This window comes from Manihot esculenta, chromosome 5 (assembly GCF_001659605.2).
Source record: "Manihot esculenta cultivar AM560-2 chromosome 5, M.esculenta_v8, whole genome shotgun sequence".
NCBI classification, from domain to species: Eukaryota; Viridiplantae; Streptophyta; class Magnoliopsida; order Malpighiales; family Euphorbiaceae; genus Manihot; species Manihot esculenta.
Window position 1 is genome coordinate 27890887 of NC_035165.2, and position 23305 is coordinate 27914191.

Below are 23305 nucleotides of genomic sequence, written 5' to 3' on the forward strand. Positions count from 1 at the left end.
TTGTACATGAGATGAGATTATTGTCCTCATGTAAATACAAATATTTTATTAAATACTCTATAAAAAAATATTATATTAAATAATATTATATTAAATATTTAGATGTACTTTAACTCTGGACTAAGCCGTTTATTCTATTAGAGAAGTTTAAGTTGTTAAATATAAATAGATCTTGTAAATGAGAAAAATGTTTGCTCCAAATTAAAAAGTTCAGATAATTTATACTTTTAAAAAGTATTATAGATCGATCCGTCTGATGTAGTATAACAATCGTTTAAAGTAGGTTATAAGCGAATACTAAAAGATAAAATCACGTGACAAGAATCTGATAATATAATACTTGATTTCATTGACAAAAAAAAATACTGGACACTGTAGGTTTTAACTTTTCGTCAAAACTCATCTTCTCAACTAGAGGACAAGATTTTATGCAAAGTTACTGTTAGAGAATGTAATGCAGCAGATTCTCATTATACTTATAATCGCAGAATTTCATATTCACTAATCATTACTAGTTAAATTTTCAGAAGATGTAATAACCAATTCTATTTTCTTATGGTATAAAAATAGATGAATATAGATATTAAGGTGCGTAATTCTTATACAACTACTTTTGAATTCAAAATATTATATGACACTCACCCTTTCCTTTTTTTTAATTTACTTATTTGAACGTCAGAGTGATTACAATAAACGCCAATCACCTCAAACTTTGTTTTATATAAATATCAATTGTATTACAATTTCATTTTAGCTATATCACTATCGTAAATTAAATATCATTTAAAAGACAAATAATCGACTTGCATCAAGTAGATATATTCTCTTTAGATATTCTATATATATTTGATAAAATATTATTTTTTCTATTATATACTAATTTTCATGAAATAATTAATTATATTTTAGATAAATCCTTAAAATTTTATAAGTGCCACAATATATTTATCTTCTTCATAGGCATTTCGTTAATCGTTTTATAATTTTATCAACATTATTTTAATTCGGCTAGATTAATGACTAACAAAATAATCGGTTAAGCCAGAGTGGTGACTGACAAACTAAATAACTATTAATATGGTTTGGCTATTTTAACGACTAACAAACTGTTATTTATAAAATTTATTGTCTATTTAATAATGAAATCATATTAATATAATAATAAATTTAATTATTATCATTAATTAATTTAGATAACAAATATAATTTAATTTTCTAATGTAAAATTAATTTTATTTATTTATTTTCTTATGAGAAATAGATTTCTAAATAATAATCATTTGAGTTTTTTTATATTTTCTATAATTTAACTAAAACTTAAATTTCTTTACGTAATTTTCTTTTATTAAATCTATATCAATATGAAAAAATTGGTCCCCAAAGATTATCGGCCAAACTTGAACTTTAATTATCATTATTATTGATGATCTGAGATCCAATAGAATAGGGTTTTACAAGGGTTTTGTATTACTGAATAAGGCCTAAGCTTTCTGAGGAGGGGACTCCTCTTTTATACATTATCTTGCTTGCTGGTGACGTGTAAAGGTCTCTCCAGGATTGGGCCACGCGTCTCTGCCATGCGGATTCGGAGGTACTAGGGTATCAGCCGCCTGCTCCATGCATAACGGCCTCTGATTCTCCTCGTGCGTACGTTCGAGCGGATCTGCCAAGCTGTCTAGTGAATATTATTCTGGATCCTGGACTGGGCTGAGAATTGGGCCGGATGCTAAGCCTGAGCGGAGAGGGCCTGCTTCGGGCGGGCCGGGCCGGCTTGAGTGAGGAAGATGGGTCGAGCCCGGCTTTGAAGGTTGGATGAGCCAGGCTTGTTATATACATCAGGTGTGTGTGGGCCTCTACGTCATGGGCCTTGGGCTGTGGTCAAGCCCCTGGTCTGGGGTGAAGGAATTCAGCAGTCATCAATTGCCCCTTCACCTTCTCGGCAGTTATTGCTCCAACTGCCGAGGGGGTGAATACCAAGAACTATTATGATCGCGTCTGTTCGGGTTCAGGTGCCTTAATAACATCCTTTCATCTTTCAGTCGTTGCGCAGTTTCTGAATTCTATCTGTTCTTTCCTCTTTCTGTCTTTTCTCTATTCTCCTTGTTCTCTGCCGCCTTTACTTTCTTGTCATCATTATCTGGACATCTCCTTTCTTTCCTTTTCCGTGAATATCTTTTAAGAATCTGATATCGCTGGCTTAGAGCCTAGTGTAGTTCTGCCCCGTACTAAGTCCACAGGCTCGGAGTATATATCAGTGCCAGCTTTTCCTCATTCTTGAGCCTTCTGTTGAAATGAGAAATTCTTGTTTTATCTGTGGCAGGTCTATTCGACACCTTCTTCGAACAGATTGCCTTGTGCCCCAGAGGTTTGCTTTGATTTTGCTCTTATCATCCTAAGGGAGAGTTGTTTCTGACTTGTCTCTTTTTTGAAATTTTTTGCAGTTCCTGAAATAAAAATGGGTCAGTATAAAATTCTTGCAAATTTGATGTTACCTCTAAGGCGTCTGGATGGTGCATCGGAGATCCTTCTGGTATGGCAGCCGAAGGATGGGACCATTCGGGAAGCTGCTGAAACTGCTTTACCCAGGTCGTCTGGCCGGCCTCCTCCTCTGCTTGTTGTCCGGGCTCCAGAGAAGTTCTGGGCTGTTGAGGGGTTCGCTCTAACTTCGCCCTTTTCCGCAGAGAAAAAGGGGATTTCCTCGATGCCCCTGTTGTCCTCTTTTGAGATAAATGGGAGCGGCGCCGGCGCTCAGCTCGTTGTTCCTTTTGGTGTGAAGTACCAGTATTATTATTCCCTTTGGTGTGAAGTACCAGTATTACGTGAGGCTGGGATCTGCTGCATTCAGTCAGGTCTCCAGCGATTTTTTCGAATGTGTACTTCACGATCTCTTCGGGGCCATAGCCTCGAAGACTTATGTTTTTCAAGCGTGGTGCACGGTCGGCATACCATATCTGAGCTTGTTCGTATGTACCGTGCATCACATTTGGGTAACCGGATGTTCGCCCAGGGGAACAGTGAGAAATGCTTATGGGAATCAACTTGTTCAGTTCCCCTGTGATAGCGAGACAGATCTTGGCCTTTTCTGAGAAACTCTCATTCCGAGCTACGAGAAGTCCTCCGAGCTGAAGACTAGAATAATAGGATAGGTAATAGTCACAGATGAGGAAGTATCTAAATATGTAAATTCTTTAAGGATAGTCTTTCATCCCGTAGTGTAGGCCTTTGTAACGTGCTGTAATGTGCTTTTCTTTTAATGAAGTTCTTGTTTTGTTCTCATGCTTAAGCTGTTCTCTTTTTATCATGTGTGAAATACTTCAGATTGCTCGCCTTATAATTTTAACCAACTGAGCTCTGTCCTGCTTTTTCCCGAGCTAATCTAACCTATCTGCGAGCTCTGATGGGTTGAACTCCGGATCCACTTAGTCAACTGGGCTTTCAAGTTTTCGAACTGGACCGTCTGACCGACCTGTGAGGTCGGTCTTTATTTCGATGAATTGAGCTTTGAGTCTCCTTCATCCGTCCGGGCTCTCAGGTTATGTTGTCCGAGCGGAATTGACCGACCTGAGAGTGCTGTCCTTGCTTAGTGAAATGAGCTCGGAGTTTCCTTTAGCTGGCCGAGCTCTCAAGTCGTGCTGTCCGGGCTGGACTAATCCGACCTCTGAGTTCGGCTTTTGATGAGTTGAACTCTAAGCTCTCAGCTTTGTATGACTCCGAGGTGCTTTTGGCGCTCCGTTCCGATCTCCCACCCTTTGTTTAATAGCGGTAAATCAAATCTTGTAATTTTTTAAGTGATGCACAAATCTGACCTTTATCATGCTCCCATTTGCTTGTACTTTTGAGTCTTTTCATAACTTGCCCCTCTGTGTCCTCGGCATTTACCATAGGGATGGTGAAGTAGTAGGCTAAGTTGCTCTGACTGATGGGTTGGGCCTGTATTATGTGGGTGGCAAATGGGCTCTTAAATGATGGACTGTCATCATATACTTGGCCTTTGATAAATGTAAAGAAGCCCAGCGATCATCCTTTTGCCCCTTTACCGTCTCGCCGGTTGTTACCTAACCGTCAAGAGGGTAAACTTCGAGAACAATTAATGATCGCACTGCTCCAAGACAAAACTGTTCAGTATCGACGCTTTGCCTCATAATAGCCTTTCTTTCTTTCTTTTCGAATTCCTTTTGTCCTTTGAAGAACTAGCGCTTGGTTGCTCTCTGTCTCCCTGCAATTCCTTCTACGTTTCTTCTTTCATCCCATCGTGTTCTCAGGTACGCTTCCTTGTTCTTCTATGGCAAGTTTAAAGCTTCCTGATGTTTTTGACCTTGAGTCGCATATTACCCCTTCCAACATAACTAATCACATTTCCCGGAGGCTTTTAGACACTCCGTTGTATCTTATCCGAGCACCTCTTCCAAATGAGAGGATAGTTCTTCCTTACCCTCGCCCTCCTGGTTTAGTAGATCCCCAAGAGGTTCGTAGTATAGTGTTTTTCCTGAAGCAGAGAGAATTTGGTCTACCGCTTCCTTTTACTCCTTTCTTTGTTGAGGTTTTTGAATACTTTGGGGTAACTCCTCGAATGTTGTCTCCAAATTCCATTTTATTCATGTCCTGTTTCGAGTCTATCTGTCTGGGTTGGGGTTTTGCTCCTACGGCCTGTCTGTTTGTCACCTTTTTCCGCCTGGTCAGGGCGAAGCAAAATTTCTATTACTTGTCCCCCCGTAATGGGCTGTCTATTCTGACGGGCTACAAGTATTCTATAAAGGGATGGGTAGAGAATTTCCTTGTGGCGGAGTTGAAATTAGGGTCCTGCCGATCGTGGGATGTGGATCTGAGGTGGGGGGAGATCTTTCCGGGCTGCAACGATCTGCCCGAATTGAGTCTTATTGAGCAGGTCGGGTTGCTTCGACTGACTTCCGTTGAGAGGAAGTATGATGTCGAGAAGTGCATGTCTGCGTCAAACCTTAGGGATATCCAGGACACGGGTATAGTGCTTTGTTCGATTATTCTATATATATATATTTTTTTTTTCTTTGCCCCTGATATCAGGAAGTATGCTGACTCTTTATAACTTCTTGTTTCTCGCAGCTTCCGAGGTTAGAATGGATAGCATCAAATTCCCCAAGACTTTTGAACTGTCTTGAGAGAACATGCATGCGATTTTTGATGCCTTTGGGGATGGGCGCTCGGTAACTGAGGTTGCTGCAGAGCTGGCTCAGGCCGCTTCTTCCAAGAAGATCGGCCGATCTCTTGTCAAAGCCTCTGCTCGGGCTTCCAAGCCGAGCTCTCGCAGCATTAAAGCAGCTCGGACATCTGGCCAAGGGGGGTCGAGCTCAACTTCAGAGGTCGGGAGGGAAACTTCCCTAGCTGTTACTGAACAAGGGGGGCAGGGTGCCGTCCATTCTGCTGAGGAAGTGTTAGGGGGGAAACTTAAGTCCCCTGTTGACGAGAAGGAGGCCTCTGGGACAGGGATGGAGGTCATCCTCCTAGAGGATCAAAGCCCAGAGGTTTCTGGTGAAGGTGCCCCTGCCCCTGCGAGGACTGAGCCTGAGGGATCTGAAGGTGTCCCCTCAAGGACTGCTGTGGGTCCTTCCCCACCTCTTCCCCCCATTGGGAAAGGGAAGGGCGTTTCTGCTGTTCCTTCGTCGTCCCCTACTGACAACATTCTGGACCTGTCAAGCATCTCCTCGGAGTCTCCGGCCTCCGCTGTTGCCGCACTTCTCCGGGAACGGATGTTCAGCGGGATAACAGAGGCTTCGGATCCTCGTCTGCTGGCCCTGACTGGTCAGTTGGCCAGTTCTACCAAGGAACAGGTGTCCTTCCAATCGCGCTCTCGTGAGGAGCTCGGAACCACAATTGGAGAAATGCTGCTGATGGTAAGTTATGTTTTTACCTGTCTTTTGAGTTTGCTTTGTGCCTTTTCTTGACAATTGTTCTGCCGTCCTAGGTGTTAGGCCTGGTTATGGAGGTGGATGCCCGTGATCTCTCTCTCCGGGAGTCCGTGGACCGCCGGATCGAGGAAGCGCGTCGTGATGAGAACCTGACTGCCACCAGCGACGCGAGGGGCCACCTAGCAGCCGCCCGGGAGCAGATCCAAACTCTCCGAGTGGAGTTGCATTCGGCCCAGGAGGCTTCTAAAAGAGCTGAGGACAAAGCAATGGAGGCGGCAGAGCATAGCAAATCCCTGGAGTCAGAGCTATCTCGTACGCGCCGAGTTCTTCAGGAGTCTGATGAGAGGGCAGCTGAAGTGGAGACTCGTTGTGTAGAGGTTGTAAAACAGCTGTCCTCTATGACGACGGCCCTTCAGGAGAGGGATGAGGCTGTTGGCCAAAAAACCGAGATCCAGCGCCAACATGAGGCCTTAAAGGCTGATTATAAGGGGCTTCAAGCTCACCTGAGTGAGGTGAAGGCTCAGAAGGAAAGTGCCCTAGCCCGGGTGGAGGTCCTTGAGCAGGAGTTGGGCACAAGTTCTGAACGTATCAAAGATCTGTCTTCAACGGCTGAAGAGTCCAACCTTCGCCAACAACAGCTAAAAAATGAAGTCAGGGTTTTGGAACGTAAATGTTTAGCCCTGCTTGAGGTGGTAAAGTATGCCGAAGGGAAGGTTCAGCTGAAGCGTGAACAGTATATAACGGAGTATCAGGAGTCTGATGAGCTGAAGGGGAAAATTGATCAGGCCTGTGAAGCTCATCTTCAGGACTACAAAGACTCTTCTGAGTTTAAGGAATTTGTGGCTGAGGCTTGTGAAGAACACCTTAATGAGTATAAAGCTTCTGGTGAGATGAAAAAGGCTATCCTTGATAAGGCCTACCGCATGTATGTAACTGGCTACAATCGCGGTTTAAGAGAAGCTAGACAGGCTCCTGATGTTCCTTTGGCCGAGCTTCGGAGGCGCGAAGTGGACTCAGATGGCGAGTCAGTGCTATACGGGGAGGATGATTGCCCTTTGCCCCGAGGAGATTCGCGGAGGAACATAGACCGGCCATCTGAGTCTTCGTCAGAGGAATCTGAGGTAGGGTCGGAGGAAGATGATCTTGATTCTGAGAAAGACGGCCTCCACCTTAGGTCAGAAGTGGCCCCTACCATTAATGTTGAGAGCTCTGGCCCCAGGGACACCGAGCTTCCTTCAGGGATGGCTGTAAGTAGAGATAATGTGGGTGAGGATGTACTTACTGATGTAAGTCCTTTAAGGACTATTTATCCTCCTTCCTCGCCGGAGAAATAAATTGTAATAGTCAGTAGTGCAATGTTAGTTGCTTTCATATTTCTTGACATTTATCTCTACTTTTTGGATTTGTGATGTAAACTATATAATTTTAGGAGCTCTGAATGTGCGAGCTCAGCTCTTAGCTGATTATTGTGGGAGATCAAGTCTCATACCACTTTAATGACAATTATCATGTCAGTTTTTGGCTGTTAGTCCTGCTTTCTGCGCTGTGACTTCGTATATTTAGATAAACTGATTTAGGCTTTGATGATAGCCTTTTTTATCCTTCTAAGGGTATTTTATGCGTCCTGCTATGGAGGGAGCTCGGCCGTTCTGTTTTGGCCTTCGTATCTAGATCCTTTAAGGATATAAGTCTACCTGAGTTTGAGAGCTCGGTCTTGGGCCGTTGCGAATCATCAGTCCGAGCTGGGAGCTCGACTTTGAGTGTCGTAAGAATATAAGTCTGGTCGAGCTGGGAGCTCGGTCCTTCCTTTTTTTTTTTTTTTTTTTTTTCTCTCTGGGCTTTTCTCTTTCCGAGGTCGGAATTGGATATTTAGGCTCGGGGCCTCGCCGGTTTTTGTTTCCAGGAGATCTTACGGGATCCTGTTTTGTCTTTGAATTTCCGGGACGACCTCGGGGCCTCGCCGGTTGTTTCTTTGAATTTCCGGGACGACCTCGGGGCCTTGCCGGTTGTGTCTTTGAATTTCCGGGACGACCTCGGGGCCTCGCCGGTTATTTCTTTGAATTTCCGGGACGACCTCGGGGCCTCGCCGGTTTTTTGTTTCCAGGAGATCTTACGGGATCCTGTGTTTTCTTTGAATTTCCGGGACGACCTCGGGGCCTCGCCGGTTGTTTCTTTGAATTTCAGAGACGACCTCGGGGCCTCGCCGGTTGTTTCTTTGAATTTTCGGGACGACCTTGGGGCCTCGCCGGTTGTTTCTTTGAATTTTCGGGACGACCTCGGGGCCTCGCCGGTTTTTTGTTTCCAGGAGATCTTACGGGATCCTGTTTTGTCTTTATCATGAAAAATGTGTTTTCACAAAGATAATTTCATTGTATAAACAATTTCCATTTATTCATATTTGTCAAAATACGATGCTTTTTCTTTACAAATATTTCAAGGGAAATACCTTTTTAAGTGCTGGATGTTCAAAGCATGGGGCTCGGGGTTTCCTTGCATATCTTCAATTCGGTATACCCCGGGCTTAACCACTTTCGTCACTTTGAATGGACCTTCCCAGGTCGGTGCTAGTTTGCCTGCAGCTGCTCTTTTTCCAGTGGCTTCCAGGTTTCTTAAAGTCAGGTCTCCCACCTTCAAACTTCTTTCTCTGACCTTTTGATTGTAATATCTTGCTGCTCGTTGTTGGTAAGCGGCAGTTCGGACTTGGGCGTCTTCCCTAACTTCTTCAAGAGCATCTAGGTTGCTCCTTAATTTGTCCCCATTAGCGTTCTCACTAACGAATTGAACTCGATGAGTGGGGATCTGTAATTCAACTGGGACTACAGCCTCTGTACCATAAGCAAGTGCAAACGGGGTTTCTTGAGTGGGCGCTCTGGGAGTGGTCCGGAGTGCCCATAGAGTGCTATTGAGCTCTTCTGCCCAATTCTCCTTTGCGCCATCCAGCCGTTTCTTTAATCCTTGAAGGATAGCTCTATTAGTGACTTCCGTTTGGCCATTAGTCTGAGGATGAGCCACAGAGGAGAACTTATGCCATATGCCCATGTTCGTTGTGAAGGCTCTGAAAGTGCTGCAGTCAAATTGTCTGCCATTATCTGAGATAAGTACTCTTGGTATGCCAAATCTGTAGATGATATGCCCCCATACGAAATCTATCATTTTGCGAGCTGTGATTGTGGCTATTGCTTCTGCCTCTGGCCATTTCGAAAAATATTCCACAGCCACTACTACGAATTTCCTTTGTCCCGTAGTCTTGGGGAAAGGTCCCAGGATGTCAATTCCCCATTGTGAGAAGGGCCATGGACTGGAGAGCTTGCTTGAGGAGTGGCAGGAGTCCTGATGGCATTAGCAAATCTCTGACATACGTCACACCTTCGGACAAATTCTTCTGCTTCTTTTTTAACGGTGGGCCAGTAGTATCCTTGCCTGAATATTTTGTTAGCTAGTGTCCCTGCTCCCTCGTGAGCCCCACATAGGCCTCTATGTATTTCCTCCATTACCTTTGCAGCTTCTTCCGGACTCACACACTGGAGCCATGGGCTGGATTTCCCTTTTCTATATAAAGTTCCCCTTATTACCTGGTAATTGGCAGCTCGAGCTGCTATCTTTTTGGCTTCGACTTTATCTTCGAGGAGTTCGCCCTTTTTCAAGTATCTCACGTATGGAGTCATCCAAGTTGGGCTCTGCTCCACCTGTAGTACTGTGTTTATCTTCTTGAAAGCAGGTATGCTGACATGCTGTATGTAGACTTCATCAGGGAGCTGCTCTAACTCTTCTTTGGTCAGCCGACTAAGCAGGTCTGCCTCCTCATTTTCATTTCGAGGTATCCGCTGAAATCTTGTCAATATGCCTCTGCTCGTGAGGTCGGCTTCCACAGCTTTTACTTTATCAAGATAACTCTGCATGATGGGATCTCTGGCCTGATATATTCCCGTCACCTGGTTGATCACCAGCTGAGAGTCACTGTTTATTTCGAGGTCGGTTACCCCTATTTCCAGAGCTACCAACATTCCGTTCACCAAGGCTTCATATTCGGCCACATTATTAGAAGCTTTGAATTCTAGCCTTAAGGCATAGCATACTTTGAAGCCTTCCGGCCCCTTAAGTATTATCCCTGCGCCACTGCCCTTAGAGCCTGATGCTCCGTCTACATATAGCTTCCAACTGTACTCTTGGGAAAATCCTCCCTCTCCTTCTTTGCTTGGTATCTCCGAGGATGATCCTTCCTTTTCCTTGTTGAATGAGCATTCTGCTATGAAGTCAGCCAGCACTTGAGATTTTATAGCTGTCCGAGGTCGGTACTCCAGACAGTAAGGGCTAATTTCCACGGACCATGCTAACATCCGTCCGGAAGTTTCCGGCCTTCGTAGGATCTTTTTTAACGGTTGATCTGTCATCACAACTCCTTGATGGCCTTCCAGATAAACTTTGAATTTCCGGACTGCTAACAACAAGGCATACGCCAGTTTTTCAATGTTCGAGTATCTAACCTCAGTATCTCTGAGTACCTTGCTGACGTAGAAAACATGTTTCTGTTCCCCGTCTTCCACTCTTACTAGTACTGCGCTAACTGCTTGCTCTGAGGCTGCCAAGTATATCAAGAGTTCTTCCCCTTTTGCGGGGCTGCTGAGCACGTGAGGCGAGCTGAGGTATTCTTTAAGCTCTGTGAAGGCTTTTTGGCAGTCTCCTGTCCATTCAAAATTCGGGACCTTCCTCAATTTTTTGAAGAATGGCAAACACTTTTCTGCCGATCTTGACATAAATCGATGAAGCGCCACTACTCTCCCGGTCAATCTCTGAACGTCCCTTACACAGGTCGGCTCTGGCATATTCAATATGGCTTCCACTTTCTCCGGATTGGGTTCAATGCCTTTTCCGCTCACCATGTACCCCAAGAATTTTCCTCCCCTGATGAAGAAAGCGCACTTTGCTGGATTCAGCTTCATCCTGTATTGATCTAACACCCCAAATATCTCCCTTAAATCCGTTATATGTTGTTGAAAGGTTGAACTTTTAACCACCATGTCATCCACATATACTTCGACATTCATGCCGATCTGGTTTTTAAAGATTTTATTCATTAGTCGTTGGTAGGTTGCCCCGGCGTTTCTTAATCCGAAAGGCATAGCTCTGTAGCAGTAAGTCCCGTCTTCAGTTATAAATGAGGTCTTCTCCTCATCCGTTTTTTCCATTGGGATTTGGTGGTAACCAGACATAGCATCCAAAGAAGACATATAATCAAAACCAGCCGTTGAGTCGACCATCTTATTAATATCGGGAAGGGGGTAACAATCTTTAGGGCAGGCCTTATTCAGGTCGGTAAAATCTATACACATCCTGTATTTGCCATTGGCTTTTTTGACTAACACAGGATTTGCCAGCCACTGTGGGTACATAACCTCCCTAATAAAGCCTGCCTCTTCTAGCTTCTGCACCTCTTCCTGGGTTGCCCGCTGCTTCTCTCTTCCCACTACTCTCTTCTTTTGCTTTACTGGTCTGGCTTCGGGGGGGACATTCAATTGGTGTGTCATTACTTTGGGGTCAATTCCCGGCATGTCTGAGGGCTTCCATGCGAAGGTCGGTGAGTGACTTCGGATCAGGGCCATGGCTTCACCTTTTTGTTCTTTGGTGAGGCCGGCATTGAGACTAAAGACTTTACTCGTTTCTTCTTCTGATAGGGAGAAAGTCTCCAGCTCTCCAACGGGCTCTGTCCGGGCTTCCTTTGTCTCATCCCTAACTTCCAAAACTTCCGAATCAAGCGCTTCTCGGGCTGAGTTTGGTTCCGTCACTGTGGCCAAGTATACTGCCCTTGCTTCCTCCTGGCTTCCCCGGACCATTCCCACTCCTCCTCCCGTTGGGAACTTGAGCGCCAGATACCTGATGCTAGTGACAGCCTCGAAACTGAACAACGCCGGCCTCCCCAAAATCGCATTGTAGCTCAGTGGGAGTTTGACCACCAAGAAAACCTCATAATGAGTGCGAGTTTTGGGTGCTTCTCCCAAGGTGAGGGCCAGCTTCACCTTCCCTTCTACAAGTACCGGTGCTCCTCCGATCCCTTTGATAGGTGACTGGTCCCGAACCAGCTGTTCCTCTGGGATTCCCATCTGCTGGAAAACCCGATATGGCAATAAGTTAACCTTACTTCCATCATCCACCAGAACCTTCTTTACCCGAAAATTATGAATGACTGCTTCAATGACAAGCGCGTCATCATGGGGCATCTGAACGCCCTGTGCATCCTCCGAAGAGAAAACGATGGTCATGGGAGAGTGTTCAACGATCTGCATGACCTCGCCATTGCTGGTCTCCCCTTCCCGGTTTCTCTTCTTTCCTCGACGGTTCATCCGTCCTCCAGTTCCTCCAACGATCATGTTAATAGTCCCACTGGACCCATCGTTCACTGGCCCCGTTCCAGTTCTCCTGGGCATCTGGGCTGCCGGACCGGGTTGAGGCCTCTGCCCCTCCGGTTTCTTCACAAAATTTTTGAGATGCCCCCTTTTTATCAATCTTTCAATCTCTGCAATTAACTGAAAACAGTTATTTGTGTCGTGGCCATGCGTTCGGTGATACTGACAATACTTGTCAGGATTTCTCTGATCTGCTTCCGATTTCAAAGGTTGAGGCCACTGGAGAAACTCTTTATTTTGGACGGCCATGAGCACCTCGGCTCTAGACGCATTTAATGGAGTCGGTTTCTCCGGAACCCAAGGAGGGAGCGTTCTTGGTTCGAGAATCCGAGGAGGAGGAGGCCTGTGATCCCTTCTTTCCCAGGCCTGCTTGTACGGTTCAGGCCTCTTTCCATGCTTCTTCTCGTGCTTCTCCGACCTCCCTTCCTCCGAGGCTTTTTCTTTTCCTTCCGCCCTTTTGGCAAATCTACTCGTTACTAAGGCGTCATCCTGCCTTATATATTTTTCCGCCCTCTTCATTAACTCGGCTAGTGAGGTCGGAGGTTTCCTGCTTAGTGAACCGAAGAACTCGGCAGAGGTTGTTCCCTTCTGCATGGCCTCTACCGCCCTTCCTTCGTCAAGCTCGGGGATCTGCAGGGCCTCCGTATTGAAACGGGCGACGTACTCTCTGAGGGATTCACCGGCTTTTTGTCTCACTGTTTCCAGATAACTTGTCTTCCTATCTGCAGGCACCCCAGCTACGAACCGGCTAATGAAGCGAGTGGCCAGATCTCCGAAACTTTGAATGCTTCCGGCCTCTAGGCTGTTGAACCATGCCCTCGCTGGTCCCGAGAGCGTTGTTGGGAACACCTTGCACATCAGAGCATCTGACAGGGTTTGTAGCTCCATGAAGGTCTTATAGTTCATGACGTGCTCTCTCGGGTTACCAGCGCCATTATAGGCCGCCATTGGTGGCATCATAAACTTTTTGGGAACGGTCTCCTGCTGCATTAACTTTGAGAAGGGAGAAGAAGTAGGCAAGGAGGTTTGACTTTGATCTTTCTTACCTAGCTCGGCTAGGAGCTGCTCCTTCAACCTTTTCAGCCTTTGGTTCATTTTCTCGTCTTTCGGGCTGGATCTTTTGCCCAAACTACATTCTTCCTCCTCTGTTTCAGTACCCGTTTCCCTGGTTGTTTCGGCAGAATAGTCATTCACCTCTTCGTTTTCTATCCACTCTCTTGCCCTTCTCCCATGGATTCGAGCCTCCGGTTCTTCCTCTTCCCTGGCATTGTGGTTGTTAGTTTGGAGGCGGGCAGAGGTAGGTTGGGGTTCATCGGTTCTAGGTTCCTCCACTACTGGGAGTGCGTTTACTGGGGTGCTAAGTCCCCTTTGTTGCATTATCTGCCCCAACCAGTGGGCAGTGGTTTGTAGCTGGAGAGCCATGGTTTGAATGTCTTGGTTAGACAGGGTCATGGTGGGAGTATTCCCTGCCAGGCTTGGCGAGGGATTCAGAGAGATAGGTGTTTGGTTATTCAACGTTGTAGGGCTAGAAAAGGAGAACTGCTGCCCATCTTGGGCAGAGCTCAAGTCATTTGGAATATTAAGGTTACTGTCTTGGTGGTTTGCCATCGTGGATCTCAGTGGGTTTTGAAAGTGAAAACTCCGGTGATGAAAAGATCTCCTTCGTTTCCCACAGACGGCGCCAATTGATGATCTGAGATCCAATAGAATAGGGTTTTACAAGGGTTTTGTATTACTGAATAAGGCCTAAGCTTTCTGAGGAGGGGACTCCTCTTTTATACATTATCTTGCTTGCTGGTGACGTGTAAAGGTCTCTCCAGGATTGGGCCACGCGTCTCTGCCATGCGGATTCGGAGGTACTAGGGTATCAGCCGCCTGCTCCATGCATAACGGCCTCTGATTCTCCTCGTGCGTACGTTCGAGCGGATCTGCCAAGCTGTCTAGTGAATATTATTCTGGATCATGGACTGGGCTGAGAATTGGGCCGGATGCTAAGCCTGAGCGGAGAGGGCCTGCTTCGGGCGGGCCGGGCCGGCTTGAGTGAGGAAGATGGGTCGAGCCCGGCTTTGAAGGTTGGATGAGCCAGGCTTGTTATATACATCAGGTGTGTGTGGGCCTCTACGTCATAGGCCTTGGGCTGTGGTCAAGCCCCTGGTCCGGGGTGAAGGAATTCAGCAGTCATCAATTATTATTTTTTTACCAAGCCACTGCAACATGGTATAAAGCGATTCTACCATTATTTTTTCTAAGAGCTATTATTTTTTATAAGAGTTACAATTATTCTACAAAGTTTTGGTAGCAATGATTTAAATTTCTTTTAATTTATTAATTATTACCATATATTACATATTGAAGGAAATTCTGAAGGCGGATATGTGAATTAATTCCAATGAATCTTTATCTTCAAATCAAGAACGAGCTATTATTGAATTTTAAAAAGATTATGATAATAACAAGCTAAAGCTGGACTCACTGTCTCGCCAATTTTTACAGATAGAAATGAGATTGAAGGCGAGGATGGATGAGGCATTCAAGTGGGGTTGATTTAAGGTTGGTTAATCCAATGCTCTCACTCATATCAAGCGGTTCGGCACTTGGGTTTGCAAAATCAAACCCCTGTAGCAACGTAGCTAGAGTTAACTGCAAAACCTGAAGCGCAAACGACACACCAGGGCACATCCTTCTTCCGCTGCTGAAAGGCATAAACTCAAAGTGTTGGCCTCTCACATCATAATCTTTGTGAGTTGTAAGAAACCGTTCTGGTTCGAACTCAGAAGGGTTGGACCAAACCCTTGGGTCACGTTGAATCTTAGAGAGATTAACGAGGAGTCTTGTGCCTGCTGGAATATGGTAGCCAGCTACAGTGCAGTCCTCCATTGACTCATGTGGCAAAGAAAGTGGTCCAGCTGGGTATAAACGCAGCGTTTCCTTGATTATGGCTTGGAGATAAACCAAGTTACTCATATCAGATTCATGTGCTAGCCTTTCCCTACCAACATTTCTGTCTAACTCGTGCTGGGCCTTCTTTAGGACACAAGGGTTGTTGATTAATAAAGAGAGAACCCATGTCAAAGTCACTGACGTTGTGTCCGAGGCTGCAAGGGTCAGACCCTGCAATAAAATATATACACAAATCAACTATACAGAAGTATTCATGAGTTTCTTAAAAGCATTTTAAAATTAAAACATATATTGAACTTCATAATGTATGACAAATTCATAACTTGTCTCTTTGTTTAGATGGGGCGTTTTCTTTGTCGGCCTCTTTTCGCTGGTTTTCGTGCTGTTTCTGTCTTTTCTGAACGGAGTAGTTCTTTTCCTTTTTTGTCTGAATGTGGATCGTTTCCCTCTTCTCTAAGTGAAACTACGTATATTTTTGTGGTTGTGTTCTTTGTTTTTGAGAAGCAGGACTTTATGCCAGAGAGATTTTTTTGGCTTATTATATTGTTTCTCCATTTTTATTATTATTTCTTTGTTGGTTAGTGCAAGTGAAAGCATCTAGATATGTGGTCTTAAGTGAATACCATGGTGGAAGAAGGATGGTGGTTTTGCGAAGCTGAGCCTAATCGCACTCTTCTCCTTTTTTCATTAGCATGTCGATGATCCGAAGGTTTCATTCGTGTTCTACTTGACTCGATTGAGGAAGAATGACTTCCCTTTCTTATGCGTCGAACCATCATCTTCATCAATGTAGCTTTGCAAGAGCTCTAGTTGTCCCTTGCTTTGTTCTGGATCTTCTAGATCAGATCTGCTTCTTTTGCTTAGTTTTTGTTTTACTCCATTGTTTTTGTGAGATTGAACCGGTTGTGCCCATTGTTAGGAAGAGTAAAACGTCCTTGGATGAGTTCTTACTGATAGAGGCTCTAGAAGGAATCTAGAACAGAGAAGTGTTGTGCCCCTAGTTTTGCTGATCCAAGTTGAGAACACGGGTTTCGGGTTGTTAGGTTTATAGTTTTTGAGTTGGGTGTTTTCCTTCTTTAGGCCCTAAAACCCTATTATATTGTAAACTTTTTTTGTAAGTCTTGGGTTTTTTATGTAATCTTGGGCTAACCTATGAAAAATATATTATCTTTTATAAACAAAAGCATTTTATTTTTTGCCTAGACATTGCTTATCTTTAAAATCTAAGTTGGAGTCCTCACATACCCTAAAAAGAAATAAGTAATGGAAATGTCAGATATTGTTTTTAATATTCAAATTAATTACCAGGGTAATAGCTTTGTTGACTGTATCAGAATCTCGACCTAGAACCGCTTCTGCATCATCATCAAGAATATCCAGCATTACGTCCATGAAGTCCTCTTCTCCTTTCTTAAAACCAGAAGATTTCTTCTCCTTATGCTCCTTTAGCCACCTTTCAGCGAAAAGATCCAAATGTTTTGCAGTCTTCTTCATGTCTCTCTCGTATCCCCCAATATCCAGCCACCTCAAAAACGGCATCGCATCCGCCACCACAAACCTCCCTGACAAATCAAAGAAGTCCCTCAACGCTACCTTCAATTTTTCATTCTCTTCGCTTTCATTTGTAGTCTCATATCCCACAGATTTCCCAAAAACTATTTTCAATATCACGTTTAAGGTTATGTCTGCAAACCATCTCTTCATCTCCACCAAAACCACGTTTGAATTATTTTTCTTCTTTTCCCATAATCTATACAATTCTTTTAAAGCCGTTCTCACCTCGGATTCTCGTACATGTTTCAGCTTCTCGAGTCGGTGGTTAGAAAGAAGTTCAAGTGTGGCTATCTTGCGCATTTGACGCCAATAGGTGTCATATGAGACAAACCCAATCATCGCACCATGGTAGCCCAAAAGATCCATGGCTAGAGTCTTTGGACGATTAGCGAAAATTTTATCTTTGATGGTTAGACACTCCTTGGCAATTTCCCAGTTGCTCACTACTAAAGCTCGATACATTCCCATCTTGACAGTGAAGATAGGACCGTATTTGTCGGCCATGTTGCTCAATATTATATGCGGCGGTTGTGGCCCTCCCATGTGGTGGAGGTGGCCAATTAGAGGCCACGCTCTTCCAGCTTCCGGCGCTGCTTTTTTCTTCCCGGTAGTACTTGAGATTCTTCTTGATATCCAAAAGATCAAGGAGCAGATTAAGATCATGAGGATCGAGTTGGCCATGGCATTTGAGGGAAAGGAGAGAAACTTTTCCACTACTGTAGGAAACGAGAGAAAATTATCCATTGCCCACAGGACGGTGGAAGTTTTGAGGAGTTAGTGGCTGATTAGGCCAGGGAGACCTGTATATGAAATGAGCAAGCTAAAAAATTGTCCACCTCTCATTAGAATGGTGACAAATCTGTATTACTAATCTTTTTACAAAATTAACCTTATTAAAATGAAATCTGCATGAAAAAAAAATTAAAAATTCAACCTTTATTGCATATTATTTACTAAAAATATTTTTTTAAAAAGGCTACAATTTATTAGTAAATATTATTTTTTTATTAAATATTGACAATAATTTGAACTCGACATGGAAAATCTCGTTGCTAAAAGATCTTATTTATAAAATGCTATATTTTTCTTCCATTTTATGTTTTCTCATGTAGTTATTTTTTGCGGTTGAGCACTTCACCCCTAAGATAAGATATCAGAGGTTCACTTTTACCAACATTTTCTACATTTTAAAAATTAAAAAAAAATAAAACTCTATAAAAAATAAATTATATTGAAAAATATTTTTTATAAAAAATACTTTTCATAAAAAATATATTCCGAAAATATAATTTATTTTTTATTATTTAATTTTAATTTAAAAGATAAAATTTATTAATAAATTTATATATAAAAGTCTTAATAAAAATTTTAATGAAAAAGAATGAATTTTTCTGTTTTAAAAAAAATTATTTCTCTTAAAATGATTTTTTTAATAAAAAATATTTTTTATTTATTAAGTTTTTTAGTGTCTTAAAAAGCTAGAAAATATAGTAATTATTTTTTAAAAAAATATTTTTTATAAAATAAATGAAATCTAAATATTTATAAATTTTCACATTTATATCATAGATTTAAAATTTTAATAATAAAAACTAATTATTTCACATTTGTCTCACTTTTATCCATCAGTTTCAATCAATTTTCATAAAAAAAATTTTAACTTACATGTAAATTATTATTTTAAATACCTATTAAATAAAAAAAATCTAAATATTTATATTAATTTATATTTATTCAAAACTTTAAATTTTGGATAATAATATAAAATTTTTTATATTTATCACAATTGACCAAAAATATCAAATTCACTATGGGTAAGTTAATAATTTAATTACAATATAGTCCTTAAAGTTATATAATCTAATAAAATAGTTTTTAAAATATATATTTTTATTTCAATAATATTTTTTTATTAATTTGATTATTTAAAAATTATAAACTAAAAATTATTAATATAAATTAATGTCCATTTCAAGGATACCAAATGCAGTGTCTCAGACAACGAATACAAAGATTAATTATTGAAGCAAAAAGGCATATAAAAGCAATGAAAGCAATATAGATAAAAAAACAACAGATCTTTGATTTCAAAATACGTTCATCTACAGATGCGAACTGAGGATGGAAACGTTTGCGGTTCTGAGACAGCAAAATCGCACATAGAGCAATTTAGTGTTGAAAATCTGGAAAAAAAAAAGATAATAAATTTTTTTTTCATTTATTAAATATTGGCAATAATTTGAACTTGACATTGAAAATTTCGTTGCTAAAAGATCTTATTTAATATATTTTGCCTCCATTTTATGTTTTCTCATATAGTTATTTTTGGTGGTTGAGCACTTCACCCGTAAGATAAGATATCAGAGGTTCACTTTTACCAACATTTCCTACATTTTAAAAATGACAAAAAAATATATATTTATTCAAACTTTAAATTTTGTTATTGTGACTAAGAATATCAAATTGATTATGGGTATACTTCTTAAAATTACATATTTTTATTTCAATAATATTCTTTTTTTTGTTAATTTAATTATTTACTTCTCATCTTTATTTATATATATATATATTATAAATTAATAAAAATTTAAAATATAAAAAAATTATCAACTAAAACATATAAATTTTATTTTATTTAATATTATTGATATAAATATTCATTTTAAGGATATCGAACGCATCAATATATTATTTTGAACACAAAAATTCATCATCGAAGCAAAAAGCACCGTAAAGTTCCACTGAAGAAGGCCAATATTGAGAGCATTGACCACTGAACATATTAGTGCAGTTCTGATATGCCGATGTCACACATGAAACAATCCAGTCCTGAAAACTTGAAAAAAAAACAAAAAAAGATAACAATAAGAAAGGTAAAAAAGAAAAAAGAACATGAAAACAACATTGCCCCATCCATCTACGGCAAGAGAGAGTCAGACACAACACAGCTCAAAAAAAAGATATCTTGCCTTTGAGTAAGGCAAGCATAAGCAAACTAGAAGAACACCAACTATGAAATCAAAACCTAAAGCGTTACCCATTCATCTCCTTAATACCTTTTCTCTTTCTGTTTTCCTTTCTCTCTCTGTTTACTCTTGATCACTCATGACTCAGCAATCAATGCCAAGACTACGTGGACGAGCTTCATCAATAATAATTCAGTTCTCCACACGATTGATGCTCTTGTTCGTTTTTGGCGAGTTAAAATTTTCCTCTCTAGTTATCGCTGCCATCGCCAATGAATAGCCTATGAAGAATCAAACTCTGTTGCTTATACGCAATCTGTATTAGTTATTGTTTGGATTTTTTTTAGAGGAAAAAACAGAAATATTAGGCAATTTATTAGCTATGGATGTAGTTAACCGGTTGATTTCGAATTAAATTGAATTAAAAAATTAAAATTAAAATTCATAGTTTTTGTAGACAAAATTTAAAATGCATGCATTATTTTCAAAAAGAATATAAATCATTCAAATTATGAATCTATGTAAAAATACATCAAGTTTTTGTAAGTTGTCTACACATATATAGTAAATGAAACAGAAGAAATAAAAAAAAAGAGGAAGAGGAAAGAAGATAAAATCAAATAACAAAAATGAAAAAAAAATTTGGAGGATAAAAAATGAATAATTGTATTTTTATTTTTTATTTATTTTTGAAATTTGTATTTGCTAAAACTTATATATTTTATTTTAGATTACCATACATTTGTGAGACCAATATATTAAAAATATTATTTTAAATATTAACCACAATAAATGAGGACAGTAACGTAATTTGAATTTGTGTGAATATTATAAAATAAATTTATTATTTAATTTATATGATGTGATGTGAGATATTATAAAATAAATTATTATATTTTAATGACATATTTCAATAGAATAAATATTTTATTAATATAATAAAATTCAGCCAATTAAAATTATATCTCATAAATAAAATCAACTACGCAGTAGATTTTATTAAATTCTAGAAGTTTGAATTTGAATTTTCTTATTTCATATGAAACATTCCCCTTAAGTGATTTGACGTACAGATGACTGATTATTTATATAGAGGTCTCTAACGCTTCGTTAACCACCCAAGTCCTCAAAGCAATGGATTATTTTCTGTCGTTTCCTACAGTAATGGAAAAGTTTCTCTCCTTTCCCTCAAATGCCATGGCCAACTCGATCCTCATAATCTTAATCTGCTCCTTGATCTTTTGGATATCAAGAAGAATCTCGAGGACTATAGGGAAGAAAAAAGCAGCTCCAGAAGCTGGGGGAGCGTGGCCTCTAATTGGCCACCTCCACCACTTGGGAGGGCCGCAACCGCCCCACATAGTATTGGGCAACATGGCTGATAAATACGGTCCTATCTTCACTATCAAGATGGGCATGTATCGATCTTTAGTAGTGAGCAACTGGGAGATTGCCAAGGAATGTCTAACCATCAACGATAAAGCTTTCGCTAACCGTCCAAAAATTCTAGCCATGGACCTTTTGGGCTACGATCGTGCCATGTTTGGATTTGGCTCATACGGCACCTATTGGCGTCAAACGCGCAAGATAGCCACACTTGAACTTCTTTCTAACCACCGACTCGAGAAGCTGAAACATGTACGAGAATCAGAGGTGAGAATGGCTTTAAAAGAATTGTTTAAATTATGGGAAAAGAAGAAAAATAATTCAAACGTGGTTTTGGTGGAGATGAAGAGATGGTTTGCAGACATAACCTCAAACGTGATATTGAGAATAGTTTTTGGAAAATCTGTGGGATATGAGACTACAAATGAAAGAGAAGAGAATGAAAAATTGAAGGAAGCGTTAAGGGACTTTTTTGATTTGTCAGGAAGGTTTGTGGCGGCTGATGCTATACCGTTTTTGAGGTGGCTAGATATTGGGGGATACGAGAGAGCCATGAAGAAGACCGCAAAACATTTGGACCTTGTTGTTGAAGGGTGGCTAAAGGAGCATAAAGAGAAGAAAGCTTCTGGTTTTAAGAAAGAAGAAGAGGACTTCATGGACCTGATGCTGGGTATTCTTGATGATGATGCAGCAGCGGCTCTAGGTCGAGATTCCGATACCCTCAACAAAGCCATGACCCTGGTAATTAAATTGTGTATTTCAGATTAATTTTTTTATACGTATAGTTTATTTGTGTATATATTTTATTGCAGGGTCTGACCCTTGCAGCCTCGGACACAACGTCAGTGACTTTGACATGGGTTCTCTCTTTATTAATCAATAACCCTTGTGTCCTAAAGAAGGCCCAGCACGAGTTAGACAGAAATGTTGGTAAGGAAAGGCTAGTACATGAATCTGATATGAGTAACTTGGTTTATCTCCAAGCCATAATCAAGGAAACGCTGCGTTTATACCCAGCTGGACCACTTTCTTTGCCACATGAGTCAATGGAGGACTGCACTGTAGCCGGCTACCATATTCCAGCAGGCACAAGACTCCTTGTTAATCTCTATAAGATTCAACATGACCCAAGGATTTGGTCCAACCCTTCTGAGTTCGAACCAGAACGGTTTCTTACAACTCACAAAGATTATGATGTGAGAGGCCAACACTTTGAGTTTATGCCTTTCGGCAGCGGAAGAAGGATGTGCCCTGGTGTGTCGTTTGCGCTTCAGGTTTTGCAGTTAACTCTAGCTACGTTGCTACAGGGATTTGATTTTGCAAACCCAAGTACCGAACCGCTTGATATGAGTGAGAGCATTGGATTAACCAACCTTAAATCAACCCCACTCGAATGCCTCATCCATCCTCGCCTTCAATCTCATTTATATCAATAAATTTGCCATTCAGAGAGGTCCACCTTCAGCTTGTTAATCCTTTTTAAATTCAATAATAGTTCTTAACTCAATATGGAAATGGATTTTTTTAAGTCTTATTTCAGACGGAATTCTAAATCTAAATCTTAAACTCTAAACTCTAAGTAAATTTAAATCTAACCGAGTAGATATAACTACTCTAAACCCTCAAAAAATTCACATATCATGTAAAAATCGAATAGCTTAAAAACAATCCCACCATTACTAGTATGCTCATCACATTGACCTAATCAATAATTAACCGATAAAAAAAAGCAATTAAACAGTAGCACTTAAATAAAATCATCTGATTTCTATCGTAAAATATCTATTATTACGATATCTGTCACATTTAAAACTCAAAAAGAAAAAACAAACAGTTAAACCAAATGAATAAGCATCCAAAAAACCACCACATATATTACCGATAAAAGTAAACTCAGACAAATCTACACATGCAAATCTAAAAGTGGGACGATTTTGAAAATAAAAGTAAAAAAGAAATATACACTAAACATCTAGCATATAAAATTCATATCCAAGTTAACCTATTAAAGTGTATATTTAATAATTTATAATTAAAAACTGATAATTAAAGTTAGCTGGATGTATGGCTATATTCAAAGCATGAATTGAATCGCGTTGTACAAAATTGATTGCAATTAAAAATAATAATAAAGTCGCTTTATAGTTTGACCAATTGTGTTGCTAATTTATGCAAGATCCATAATAAAGAATAAAAAAATTTCACTCTCTCCCTT

General features: G+C 40.8%; 2 protein-coding genes across 2 annotated transcripts; one reads left to right on the forward strand and one right to left on the reverse strand.

The window, feature by feature from the left end:
- Positions 1-14679: 14679 nt before the first annotated feature.
- Positions 14680-17596, reverse strand: LOC110614519 (cytochrome P450 CYP82D47). The gene is made up of 2 exons (XM_021756073.2): positions 16490-17596; positions 14680-15394 (listed from the first exon to the last, which is right to left on the reverse strand). Exons 1-2 carry the CDS (start codon positions 17480-17482, stop codon positions 14771-14773), a joined length of 1617 nt encoding a protein of 538 aa, XP_021611765.1. The 5' UTR covers positions 17483-17596; the 3' UTR covers positions 14680-14770.
- Positions 17597-20805: 3209 nt separating this feature from the next.
- LOC110614766 (cytochrome P450 CYP82D47) lies at positions 20806-22597 on the forward strand. Its single transcript, XM_021756421.2, has 2 exons — positions 20806-21831; positions 21903-22597. The coding sequence occupies exons 1-2, from the start codon at positions 20839-20841 to the stop codon at positions 22524-22526; spliced, it is 1617 nt and encodes a 538-aa protein (XP_021612113.1). The 5' UTR covers positions 20806-20838; the 3' UTR covers positions 22527-22597.
- The last annotated feature ends 708 nt before the right edge of the window (positions 22598-23305 follow it).

Bases quoted from the DNA above. Each gene is read 5' to 3' on its own strand.
- LOC110614519 (XM_021756073.2), bottom strand. From the start codon at position 17,482: ATGGATAATTTTCTCTCGTTTCCTACAGTAGTGGAAAAGTTTCTCTCC. The intron at 15,395-16,489 runs GTAATTAATTTG...ATTTTATTGCAG, and splicing joins TCAACAAAGCTATTACCCTG to GGTCTGACCCTTGCAGCCTC.
- LOC110614766 (XM_021756421.2), top strand. From the start codon at position 20,839: ATGGATTATTTTCTGTCGTTTCCTACAGTAATGGAAAAGTTTCTCTCC. The intron at 21,832-21,902 runs GTAATTAAATTG...ATTTTATTGCAG, and splicing joins TCAACAAAGCCATGACCCTG to GGTCTGACCCTTGCAGCCTC.